Genomic DNA, 13,231 nt, shown 5'->3' with positions numbered 1-13,231 from the left:
CACCAGCAATAAATAGTCATACAAACAAACACAAATTCCAACGAACAAATCATGGTATAGATAGCACAGCTCAGTACAGATACAAAAGGTGGTAGGGGTTACAGGAGTTTTACTTTTGCACAAACCTTCCCCTATGTCTATTTAGACCATATGTTGTTAAACTAAAACAATAAAACCTGCCCAAGCTACAAACAGGATCTATACTACCTTTAAGGGCATAAGATACAGTTTTGATCCCACTGTGTATTTTTGACGAAAGTTTGCATACAAGCTATTTTCCACCTAGTCAATTAAAATATGTAATAAAAAATATACCTTCATGTGCTACTTTTAGAGATAAATTGGGTCGAAATTTTAGAAATTTCAGTTTCTTGGACATTTCTATCCTTTGGAAAGACATACCTAACTTTTTTTTTTCAAAAGATAAACACAAGCAGATTTTTGTAAAAAGACCTTAGGAATATCTTCTCTACATAAGTGTGCTTTGAATTTGTATAACAATCCTTTGGAAATAATTTCATGACTTTAGTAAAAATACAGCATTTTTTGCTGTATATTATTCTAATTTAAAAAAAATTCATCAGTGATTTGTCCATAAAAATTGGCACAAATAATCTTCATACATAATCAAGCCAAATGTCATTTTCAAAAAGAGGGGTACATGAACTCGTTTTCAAGTTAAATCAGTCTAGATCATAAAAATCAGTGGAAAAATGCATCTTTTCTCGATGTAACAGTTTGATGTCCTGAAAATTAACATTTTAAGTTGGTGAGTCATTACCTCCCCTGTAACTGTATTGTATGCCCTTAACAAGGAGATAAAAAACAGAACATAATTTGAAAATGTGCTCACTACTACAGGGAGCTAACTATGTAGCTACAGCTGCTAATGGTTCAGTTCCATCTTCTAATGGTTCCATGCTAACCTAGGTAAGTGAAATACTGTACCAATTCAAGTTGTTCTACATTTACTTTGATATCTGGTGTTTTCTCCAATTTAACAAATATAACAAAAAGAAAATGTGGTATGATTGCATTGTCCATCAGACAACTTTCCACTAGAGACCAAATGATGTAGAAGGTATCAACTATAGATAACAACACAGCAGGGCCTTCAACAATGAGCAAAACTCATACCACACAGCAAGCTATGAATTGTCCCGAAATGACAAATGTAAAACAATTCAAATGAGAAAAATCTGACAGCCTGATATACAGCAACAAACTACAACCACTGAATAACAAGCTCCTGAACCAAACATGCTGGAATTCTGTTCTAGTTTTTCAGTTTTAATTATACCCCACGCAATGAAGTTTCATAGGGTATAACATTTTGGACCTGTCTTTCTGTCAGTCCGTCAGTTCAATTTTTTCTAGGAGTTATGCCCTTTTTAACTTAGAATTATGGCCTAAATATACTACTGCAACAGTTTGTCATCGCCCCTTCTCTGAATCCACACAACAGTATTTCATGAAACTTTGTAGTTAATGAGGACATACTATGTAGATGTGCATATCTGGTGAGCTTTTGTTTGCCCAGTGACAATGTGGGGGTGTGGGGTATGTGAGCGTACTTACACAGGTTCTTTAATTTATATTTGATTTTCTGCATGGGATAGTAATGCAGGGTCATCTGCATAGTCTATTATTCTCAAGGTTTGAAGTAAGGGTCCATTTTACTTTCTGTGTTTGTATTCGATATGGTTGATTTCATTACTTAGTTGATTGCATTATGATAAACAAATCAGATGACATGACACATCCTTGTCTTTCTCCAGATTTAACCAAAAAACTAGTGTCTGGGTTAGAGTCTTCTGTACACTTAAAGTTGGTGTAGAAGGCTTTGATAAGCAGAATAGTTTTGGCAAATATCCATCAAGATTGTCCATAAGCTCTCTCAATGTAACTGTCAAAAGCTTTTGTTTATCTGTACCTGTAGAGAAATTACTAACAAAAGCACATGAGTTGCACATGTGAATCACATAAGATGCAAGTAAGAATTGTATGCAAATTAGATTGCTCATATGTGCAGTTTGGTAGTTCATATGTCTTAAAAAAATCTATAGAATCATTGCAATATACATATCCATGAGACAGGGTTTAATATATGAATATATCATAATAAAATAATGCGAAAAGAAACATTGTAAGGTGATCAACATGTTCATTTGACCTAATGTTTTCATGGTTTATTGATCTTTAAGTGATTGAGTCTGTCAGTTTCTGTAAGTAATAAAATAATTCAACTATTATAAGTTTACAGAATCATTTTGAGGTGTGCATGTCATCAGCACAGTTCATTGATCAATATTAAGATTTATAATTCACTCACTAAAGAAAGATTATTTTTTAAAATTTGATCTTTTTGCTTCTATTGATTATAAAATTATTATTGTATTTAGAATTGGTGCAGATCTATCTTTACCGATGATGGCTGATTTTATACTTTACTTTTTCAGTAAAATCAAGTTGATAATAGCTATTTTGTTAATTTTTTTTAGCTATGGGGCAAATTGGTTCCAACAGTTTGGAAGCTTAACATGGAGAGCCTGGGCACAGAATGTCAGAGATCCATTGATTCTGAAAGTCAAAATCTTTCAGACAATTGTAAGCAGCTGCTATCTTTAAAATATAAATGTTTTATTAAATTCAGTTATTTATTTTACACCCTGTTTGAGAAGCAGGCGGTAAATAGTGCTTAGATGATGATGTTCTGTAGCTCAACTCACTTTAAAGGCCATGTGAGCTTTTCTAATCACTTGGTGTGTCCTTCATTTGTTAACTTTAACTAAAATCTTCTCTGAAACTGCTGGACAAATTTCAACCAAATATGAACAAAATCATAATCATAATTGATAAACAACATGTCTGCAAAGTACAGCTCACTTTAAGAATATATTTCAGATGGTGAAACTTAGTCACTCACTCACTTGTCAGCAACATTCTCGATGGAGAGTTCCCATTTTTGTCTAGCCTTTGACTAAAATGTGAGACATAGGAAATGTAATCTGGTGGTGATTGGGTAAACTATTTATATAAAGCTTTATATTTTAGGAGGTAGCTGACCTGGATACATCATACCTTGTATACAGATGCCTTATGGTCTAATGTTTGCATCTGTCATTTGTCCAATATCCTTCACCTCATTATCATGGCTCAGCCACAACTTGAAGAAATGTAGTTTTTTTATCACATTAATTTCTCACTTATTATTAGTACATTGTAATAAGATATGTATTTTGTATATGAAATCATTGCAAGGTTTACATGTCTGTCAGACAGGGTTCTTAAGTGTTCGTGGTCAAGTCAATATCTCAGATACTATAAGCAATCGGTCAACGATATTGTGTGTATGGAATGATTGTATGGTGTACTTCTCCATTTGGCAGGGTTCATTAGACTTTGACTTCATTTGACATAGTTCATTTGTCAATGTTATGTTTTTGTTGTTAGGTCAGTTTCTCTGATACTATAAGCAATTGTTCAACTGATATATCATTCAGAAATGTTTTTACAGTGTACATGTCCTTTTGGCAGACTTCATCTGACCTTGATCACATTAACATTGATCATCTTAATCTTGTTTCTTAAGATTTCCCATATTATTAGATGATACTTAGATAAATATTAAAATAAAGAATATGGTTCAGTCTATATATAGCTAACTAACTATGTAATTTAAATGAGTAAATACCGGTATATTAATTTTTTTTGCAATTTGTACTTTATTCTTTTAAATCATGGACAGGATACTATGTTCCAAACTATTAGGCAACCTCAGTCATGGTGTATTAACTTTGAAACTTTTGCTTAGTTTACATGTATTAGTTTGTGATTAGGTCAGTTTATTGTGAACCACTAGTGGTAGGTCAATGATATTTGGTATGCATATGTATTAGCATTGGCACATCTCAATTCTATAGAGATTGTTTGACCCTGTACCTTCAGTCATGGTTCATTGTTTCAATATTTTGCATAACTTACATGTTAATTAATAAAGTATTGCTATTTTCATTTCAACATTTGCATTTTACTATCAAAATAAAAAGGCAAGACATATCTCTGTGTCAACAGTTTATTCAATGAACTTACTTTATACAACCAAACAACTATTTTTACACGTAAATAGGTTTTATGGATTAATTTTTGTTGAGCCTGCCACTTCTGTCACAGATAGCTAGACATAGGGATATTGATCTGGCGGAGGCGGCGGTGGCGGCATTAACTATCTACTTAAAAGCTTAATATTTCAGAAGGTAGAAGATCTGGATGCTTCATACTTTGTATATAGATGCCTTATGTTATGAAGTTTCCGTCTGTTATATGTTTATTGTCCTTGACCTCATTTTCATGGTTTAGTGACTTTCTTGAAAAAAAAGATTTTTTGTAATGTTAATTTTGCTCTAATTATGAGCTGTAGGATAAATATATTTTATTATGGTACGTTGCAAGGTCCTAATGCTTGTTAGACAGTTTTCACTTGACCTAGACCTCATTTCATGGATCAGTGAATTAGGTTAAGTTTTCGTGGTCAAGTCCATATCTCAGATACTATAAGCAATAGGTCTATTATATTTGGTGTATGGAATGATTGTATGGTGTACATGTCTAACTGGCAAGTGACATCTGACCTTGACCTCATTTTCATGGTTCAGTGGTTAAAGTTAAGTTTTTGTGTTTTGGTCTGTTTTCCTAATACTATATGCAATAGGTCAACTATATTTGGTGTATGGAAATATTTTATGATGTACATGTCTGTCTGGCAGGTTTTATTTGACGTTGACCTCATTTTCACAGTTCATTGCCCAATGTTAAGTTTTCATATGTTTTTCTTAAACTATAAGCAATAGGTCAACTATATTTGGTGTATGGAATGATTGTAAGGTTTATATGTCTGTCTGGCAGGTATCATCTTACCTTGACTTCATTTTCATGGTTCATTGGTCAGTGTTAAATTTTCCTTGTTTAGTTTGTTTCTTAGAAACGATAAGCAATAGATCAACTATATTTGATGTATAGAATGATTGTAGGGTGTTCATGTATTTCCTGTTTGGTTTATCTGACCTTGACCACATTTTCTTGGATCATGTTAAGGTTATGTAATAGTTGTAGTAAACCTTTACATTTAGGACTATCAACATAAAATCAATGGTCAGTAAAGCAGGCAATACATTTCAGGGTGTGCACTCTTATTGTTATTTCAAACATATTTCGGGGCTTCGGTGGCTGAGTGGTTTAAGTAGTTACTACTGTAATCACTAGCCAGTCAACACTGAGGTTGTGAGTTTGAACCCCGCTCGTGCAGGTGCACTCGACTCCAATCTTAATTGACTAGGATTGTCAGTTTTCCTATCGAAGGTCGTGGTTTTCTCGGGGCACTCCGGCTTCCTCCACCAATAAAAACTGGCTGCCACGAAATAGCCCAAAAGCGTTGCTTAAAAATGGCGTTAAAACACCAAATATCAAAATCAAATCAAACATATTTCAAGACAACAACAATAAAACATATTGTTTGAAGACAAACTGCTGATAAAAAGAATAATTGCATTTTATTATACGACCGTAAAAAAATTTTGTGGTTGTATATTGGTATGACGTTGGCGTCGTCATCTTCGTCGTCCGAAGACACATTGGTTTTCGCACTCTAACTTTAGTTTAAGTGAATAGATCTCTATGAAATTATACCATAAGGTTCAATACCACAAAAGGAAGGTGGGGATTGATTTTGGGGGTTATGGTACCAACAGTTAAGGAATTAGGGGCCAAAAAGGGGCTAAAAATAAGCATTTTTGTAACTTCCAGACATAACTTGTGTGTTAGTGTATGGATCTCTCTGACATTGTACCACAAGGTTCCATATCACAAAGGGAATGCTGGGATTGATTTTGGGGGTAATTGCCTCCAAATTTTAGGAATTAGGGGCCAAAAAGGGGCAAAAAACTAGCATTTTTCTAGTTTCATGACAATAACTTGTGTGTAAGTGTATGGATCTCTCTGACATTGTACCACAAGGTTCCATATCACAAAGGGAATGCTGGGATTGATTTTGGGGGTAATTGCCTCCAAATTTTAGGAATTAGGGGCCAAAAAGGGGCAAAAAAAACAAGCATTTTTCTAGTTTCATGACAATAACTTGTGTGTAAGTGTATGGATCTTTATGAAATTGTACTACAAGGTTCCATATCACAAAGGGAAAGCTGGAATTGAGTTTGGGGGTAATTACCCGAAAAGTTTAGGAATAAGGGGCCAAAAAGGGGCCAAAAATAAGCATTTTTCTAGTTTCCAGACAATAACTTGTGTTCAAGTGTATGGATCTCTCTGAAATTGTACTGCAAGGTACCATACTACAAAGGAAAGGCTGGGAGTTTTATTTTGGGGGTAATTGCCTCAAAATTTTAGGAATTAGGGGCCATAAAGGGGCAAAAAAAAGCATTTTTCTAGTTTCAGGACAATAACTTGTGTGTAAGTGTATTGATCTTTATGAAATTGTACTACAAGCTTCCATATCACAAAGGGAAAGCTGGGTTTGAGTTTGGGGGTAATTGCCCGAAACGTTTAGGAATTTGGGGCCAAAAAGGGGCCAAAAAACAAGCATTTTTCTAGTTTCCAGACAATAACTTGTGTTCAAGTGTATGGATCTCTCTGAAATTGTACTGCAAGTTACCATACCACAAAGGGAAGGTTGGGATTGAGTTTGGGGGTGATGAATCATAAGGGGGTTCAAAAAATTTGGGGGGGGGGAATTTTTTCTTTCCTTTTTTTTCTTTAAAATTTTCCATTTTAAATTAGTTATTTCTGATTTATATATAAAAGCAAATAATAATGATATGGTTTGAATAGGTAAATCAAAAATTTTTAAGTTCTTAGACCACATTCATTCTGTGTCAGAAACCTATGCTGTGTCAAATATTTAATTACAATCCAAATTCAGTGCTGTTTCAAGCTTGAATGTTGTGTCCATACTTGCCCCAACTGTTCAGGGTTCGACCTCTGAGGTCGTATCAAGCTGCACCCCAGCGGAGCATTTTATTTTTTATAATGATTTCATCAGCTGGAATAAAATCAGCTCATTCATCTTAGTTTGCTCCTGTGATATTCTTGCTGATGATGTTAGTATCAAAAAAATTTTAAAAAATGCAATCATTCTGTCTGTATATTGAAAGTTTGATGTCTGTTTATTTTACAGTTTGTAGGAGTTGTACTTGGTCTGATATATCTCCATGATAACAATGATTATGATCAAAAACGAGTGGTCAACATCAATGGAGTGCTTTTCTTATTGCTGACCAACATGAGCTTTTCAAACATGTTTGCTATCCTGAATGTAAGTCAATATTTTTACAGATAATAGCCAGTCTTGTTGGTTTAATCTTCTTAGATACAGACAACGATTATGACCAAGAAAGGCTGATCAACATAAATGGTGTTATCTTTTTAATTCTCTTGGAAACCACTGCAAATACCTTGTTTGGTGTACTTCTTGTGAGTTTTTAGTCTCTTGATACCCACTGCATATGCCTTGTTTGGTTATTTTCCCGTTCAGTAATGTAAGTTTTCCTGTAGCTGTGGGGAATTAAAGATCAAATCACCATTCTCTTTCAGCATTGTTTTGTTGGATCTTCTTTTCATTATAATGCTCCCCCAAAAAAACAAAAACAAAATTTTTGAGGATATATTTTGTCCCTTTGTCTGAAACAAATTCTTTCTGGATGAAATCTTGTTTCCCATGCTAAATTAAAATGAAACTCATTATTAGTTATACCAATGGAAGTGGAAATTTTGAGGTCAATAGGTAAAAGTTCAAGGTCACTGTTACTAAAAATAGACATTGTTTAAACATTTGAGTCTTCCTTGCTAAAATTGAATGAAACATATACCAATGGAAGATCTAGGGAGGGAGGAGATTCTTATTGATTTTGGAGTCAATAGGTCAAATGTCTAGGTTCCTTTTACTAAAAATTAAAAAAATTGTAAAAAGATGGTTTCCGGATGGTCACTAGAGTTGTCTTTATTGATATCAAAATGAAACTAAAATAGAAAGACAACATAGGGAAGAGGAAGAACCCTAATGCATTGAAGGTTGAAGGTCAAGGTCAAGCTGTTAAAAATAGACTGAAAATATAGAAAAATGAGGTGCAATTTGTTGTTTCTGAGTGATTAGTACCCTTATTGAATTTTGAAGAAAAATATACAATTGCTAGATAGAAGGAATTAACTTAGGTTGCGCATTTGCTGTTTTTCGTTTTTTGCCATGGCATTGACAGTTCTCTTTCGACTTATGAGTTTGAATATTCTTTTGGTATCTTTTAATGTCACATTTATAAAATAAATATCTATATCTTTTATAAATTCTTTCAGATCTTGGTTTCAGGATACAATGTGCTAACTATGATTTATTATAGGAATATATATATTGAATGTGCCTCCCTAGCAGTCTAACCAATGTTAATTAGGAACTCTTTTCCAAGTTTTATTTATAATAGGGCCCAAAAAAGGGTTTGTAGATGATATCTAGATGAATCTCTTGAACTAGACTTAATTTTTATTTGTCATCATTGGGCCCCAGACCTGGCAGGTTAGACTTAGTCGTGGGAACACCTGCTCAAATATGTGTGCTCCAAAAGGTTTTCTGTATATAACGGCTCAGTAGATTGTACTTGGAACAATTTTTGCTTTTAAAAACTATGACTTTCTAAAATTTTCAGCAGTATTAACTGGTATATGGGGACAATCTATTAATCTATGGTTTTTGGAACAAATGTTTGACGTGCCATGACTTTCTATCTGTTAGTCTTTGCATGCCTTGTTATATTTGAATTTGTAAGCTATAAATAGCAGAATAATGCCTTTTAGTTAGTCCTTTGTTGATAAGATTCTGCTGACATGACATACTTTACTATTGCTTGTATGATATGAAGAAGACATCTTTTCATTTGAGGTCACTAGGTCAAAGATCAAGGTCCCAGCAGCAATTGGGGCAAATTTTTAGTTTCCATGTTTTATCTTTTGAATCATGTCAATCATTCAACTTATTGAGAATGCCCCTTGGAAACAACAAAACATCTATAGACTTTTAGGTCAGTAGTTAAAAGGTCAAGGTCACAATTCTATTTTCAACCATTTAACATTAATGTAGCAGACTTTACAATCCTAATCACTAAAACCAAAAATACTAGACCAATCTCAGAAATATGTTTCTTCCACTACAAATCCATAAAGAATGCCACTTGAGTTCTGGTTAATTGATTGAAATGATGTGTTATGTTGTTTAGGTGCAATGACTTCTAAACATTTCAGCCAATCATTTCAAATTTTGATATGTTTTAATTTTAATATGTTGCTTCTGGTGACAAAATAGAGGAGAAATAGACGATATACACTTTTGCTGTTCATGAGTAATGACCCTTGATATCTTTAACGATGACACTTATGAATATAGCAAAATCCTGTAAAATTTCTATTAGACCAGTTTTTGGGCAGAACAAAAGGTTACTTCTGTTACAATTGTTAACGGTTTGATATAAAAAAGTGAAAATAGTATCAGCTTTTCTTTCTGGAAAATGTACAAAACTATTAGTATATAAAGTTCATATGTTATTTAACTTCTTATCATGGGGTTCTTCTCTAATATCAATTACTGTTTATGTTATCTCAATTAAAACTTTGTCCCTTTTAAAGTGTAAAAAATCCTGTACACCTTTTTCAGTTACATATGATAACTTTAATACGCAAACAATTAATACATGTAAGCTCAATGAAGGGAAAATCAAATTCCTCACAGTTACAAGTAACTTGAATCACAAACCTGCAGAATTGCACTGATCAAGTCTTCCATATATACTGATCAAGTCTTTCATATATACTGATCAAATTACACACTGATACAAGTCTTCCATATATATATATTTACACTGAAACAAGTCTTCTATATACACTGATACAGGTTGTAACTTGGATGGAGAGTTGTCTCATTGGCACTCATACCACATCTTCCTATATCTATCTACTTTCATATACACTGATACAAGTCTTCCATATACACTGATACAGGTCTTCCATATACACTGATACAGGTCTTCCATATACACTGAAACTAGTCTTCCATATACACTGATCCAAGTCTTCCATATACATATATGCATTGATCCAAGTCTTCCATATACACTGATACAAGTTGTCCATATACACTGTTCAAGTCTTCCATATACACTGTTCAAGTCTTCCATTTACACTGATAAAAGTCTTCCATATACACTGATACAAATCTTCACTTTACACTGATCCAAGTCTTCCATATACACTGATACAAGTCTTCCATATACACTGATACAGGTCTTCCTTATACACTGAAACAAGTCTTCCATATACACTGATAGAGTTATAAGCTGATCAAGTATTCCATATGCACTGATCAGTGTTCAATATACACTGATCCAAGTCTTCCATATACACAAATGCAAGTCTTCCATATACACTGATACAAGTCTTCCAAATACACTGATCCAAGTCTTCCAAATACACTGATCCAAGTCTTCTATATACACTGATTCAAGTCTTCCATATACACTGATCCAAGTCTTCCATATACACAGATGCAAGTCTTCCATATACACTGATACAAGTCTTCCAAATACACTGATACAGGTCTTCCATATACACTGATCCAAGTCTTCCATATACACAGATGCAAGTCTTCCATATACACTGTTACAAGTCTTCCAAATACACTGATCCAAGTTTTCTATATACACTGATTCAAGTCTTCCATATACTTTGATCCAAGTTTTCCATATACATTGATCCAAGTCTTCCAAATACACTGATCCAAGTTTTCTATATACACTGATTCAAGTCTTCCATATACTTTGATCCAAGTTTTCCATATACATTGATCCAAGTCTTCAATATACACTAATACAAGTCTTCCATATAAATTTATACAAGTCTTCCATATACACTGATGCAAGTCTTCCATATACACTGATACAGGTCTTCCTTATACACTGATACAAGTCTTCCAAAAACACTGATACAAATCTTCCATTTACACTGATACAAATCTTCCATATTTTACGGCCTACAATGCGATGATGTTACGATTATTTCGATGATTTTTGGTATTTTTTCACATAGTACACCACTTTGAATGATGTTTACCGTTAAAACGAAGTCAGTGACCCTATTATTATTTTACATCATTAAAACGGAAATTTTTGTACCAACAACATGTGTTTTTTTAAGAAAAATCTATGAATTAAGAATTGGAAATTTTATGATATTAAGACAAATTTAGGAACGTTTTTCGCCCATTTTATGTGCTTTCTATACAAATGTTCACCTATTTTGAAAGAACTCAATCAGTAATATTTCAGAAAATAATAGAGATAAATGCATTATTTTTTGTTTTTCAGTTAAAGTTCAACAGGCCAAAGTTGTATGCAAAATTTTAAGAAAATCTGTGACATAGCCCATTTACTGTAACTTGACATTAACTTCATGTTTACTCAACAGGCATCTTTGTTGAAATCAAAGGACATGTCACATTTTATTTGCATTGACATTATCTAGAGTAGACATTTGTTCACATAAAGAGTTAAATCTTTTTCCACAAATTGAACATGTGTTTGATCTTTTGTCTTAGAAGTAAATACACATTTAGTAAATGGTCAGATACTTTCAAATGTTCAAATTTATAAAAAAATAAGGAGATGTGGTATGATTCCCAATGAAACAGCTATCCATAGATTTAAGGACAGTGTTGTGAACAAGTTTGCTGTCACTGACTCTATATTTAGTTAAACATATTGTTTTTGTGTATATAAACTGTAATTACAAGTATTATGTGTTGCATGAATAAAGGGTTAAAACACCTGTTTAATGTAAAGATAGAAAATTAAAATAGACATAGAAATATTAGTATGTAGTTTTGATTTAGCTTTCAGTTTGCACAGTCATCCATATATGTACTGCAAGTACACTTATAGTGCTTATGGAAGGAAAACACACACTGGATTATTCCTTATTTGGCATTGCATTTTAAGGACCAGTCCAATAAAGATTCATGCAAAATTTTCTTCATGTGTTGAAATCCTACACATGAAATATTTTTATATCTATAATTTAAGATGTATCAAGATATGGAAATTCCCATTTAATTTTTTTCATATGGACTTTTACCAGTTGAGTTATCAGTTCTATTGAATGCATTACAACTCATGCAAGGGAGATGACTCCCAATATTATCCTAAAGAATCTATTTACATAATAGTTATTGAAAAACTGGTCATTATCGCGTTATATGGACTACCAACAGGACAGTGGTATTGACTAAGAAAGCGATAATGACTGAGCCGTAGGCGAGGTCATTATTGCTGTCGCAGTCAATACCACTGTCCAACGGGCAGTCCATGTATCACAATAAAGACCAGTTCTTCAATAACTATTATGTTTATTTCATTGAGGAACCATGTTTTTAAAAATTCTCATAAATTCAAATTGTTCAAAGCAAACTTGAGTTATTGTACGATTTCTATAGGAAAGAGTGAAGACCAGTCATAGTGATAACTATAAGTCACTGCCATTCACTTAAGTGCAATTTTTCAGTAATTAAATAAAAAATTAGGTTTTCTATAATTTTCTAATTAACGAATCGCGATTGCGTTTTTTTAAAGTAACATCACTCTAAACATAGAAACCATGCCCCACTGGTCATTAACATGTAAAATTCCTTTAACAACCGGTTTTCTGGTCCGTTTTTTTCTGTTAAAGACAGATGGAATTTTTTACTAAAGAATAAAGAATGTCATGTGGCCCCTTGTTATCCAATAAGAGAAGCTAATTCTTAACCGATATGAAATAATGTAAAATTCATGCCAATTATCCATCCTCATAAGGCAGTAAATAGGGAAAAATAACTCATTTCTTTCATATACACTTATATTGCTATCTTATGACAAAAACAAATATGTGTAGCCTTTCATGAGATGCATCACAAAATTCTAATTTTGCTTGATTTTTATATGGACTATTACAAACTCCTATTCAAGGTTGAATCTTTACCTATCCAACATATCCTTATACTTTGTAATCACAGTCCTGACCTCCCATCCCCATTCTGGGAGGGCAGACTTTTCAAAATTGACTTATTTGATATTTTTTTTATTAGTTCTTGTCCAAGATATGCATTATATTAGCCGCTGAACCAGGCCATTGCATACTGTAGATGAAAGAG

The 13,231-nt window shown here is 33.1% G+C and overlaps 1 protein-coding gene across 1 annotated transcript in view; it reads left to right on the top strand.

The window, feature by feature from the left end:
- The window catches only part of LOC127728691 (protein white-like), a 102,437-nt gene that overhangs the window by 67,194 nt on the left and 22,012 nt on the right, over window positions 1-13,231 (top strand). Inside the window, exons 12-13 of the mRNA XM_052236307.1 lie at window positions 2,502-2,607; window positions 7,187-7,324. Of these exons, the coding sequence (XP_052092267.1) occupies window positions 2,502-2,607; window positions 7,187-7,324 (244 nt within the window). The remainder of the gene's footprint in view (window positions 1-2,501; window positions 2,608-7,186; window positions 7,325-13,231) is intronic.

The sequence above is a fragment of the Mytilus californianus genome, unplaced genomic scaffold (assembly GCF_021869535.1).
Source record: "Mytilus californianus isolate M0D057914Y unplaced genomic scaffold, xbMytCali1.0.p SCAF_2, whole genome shotgun sequence".
Lineage (NCBI taxonomy): Eukaryota > Metazoa > Mollusca > Bivalvia > Mytilida > Mytilidae > Mytilus > Mytilus californianus.
The sequence above is the reverse complement of the archived record's forward strand: the minus strand, read 5'-3'. Positions and strand labels throughout refer to the sequence as shown.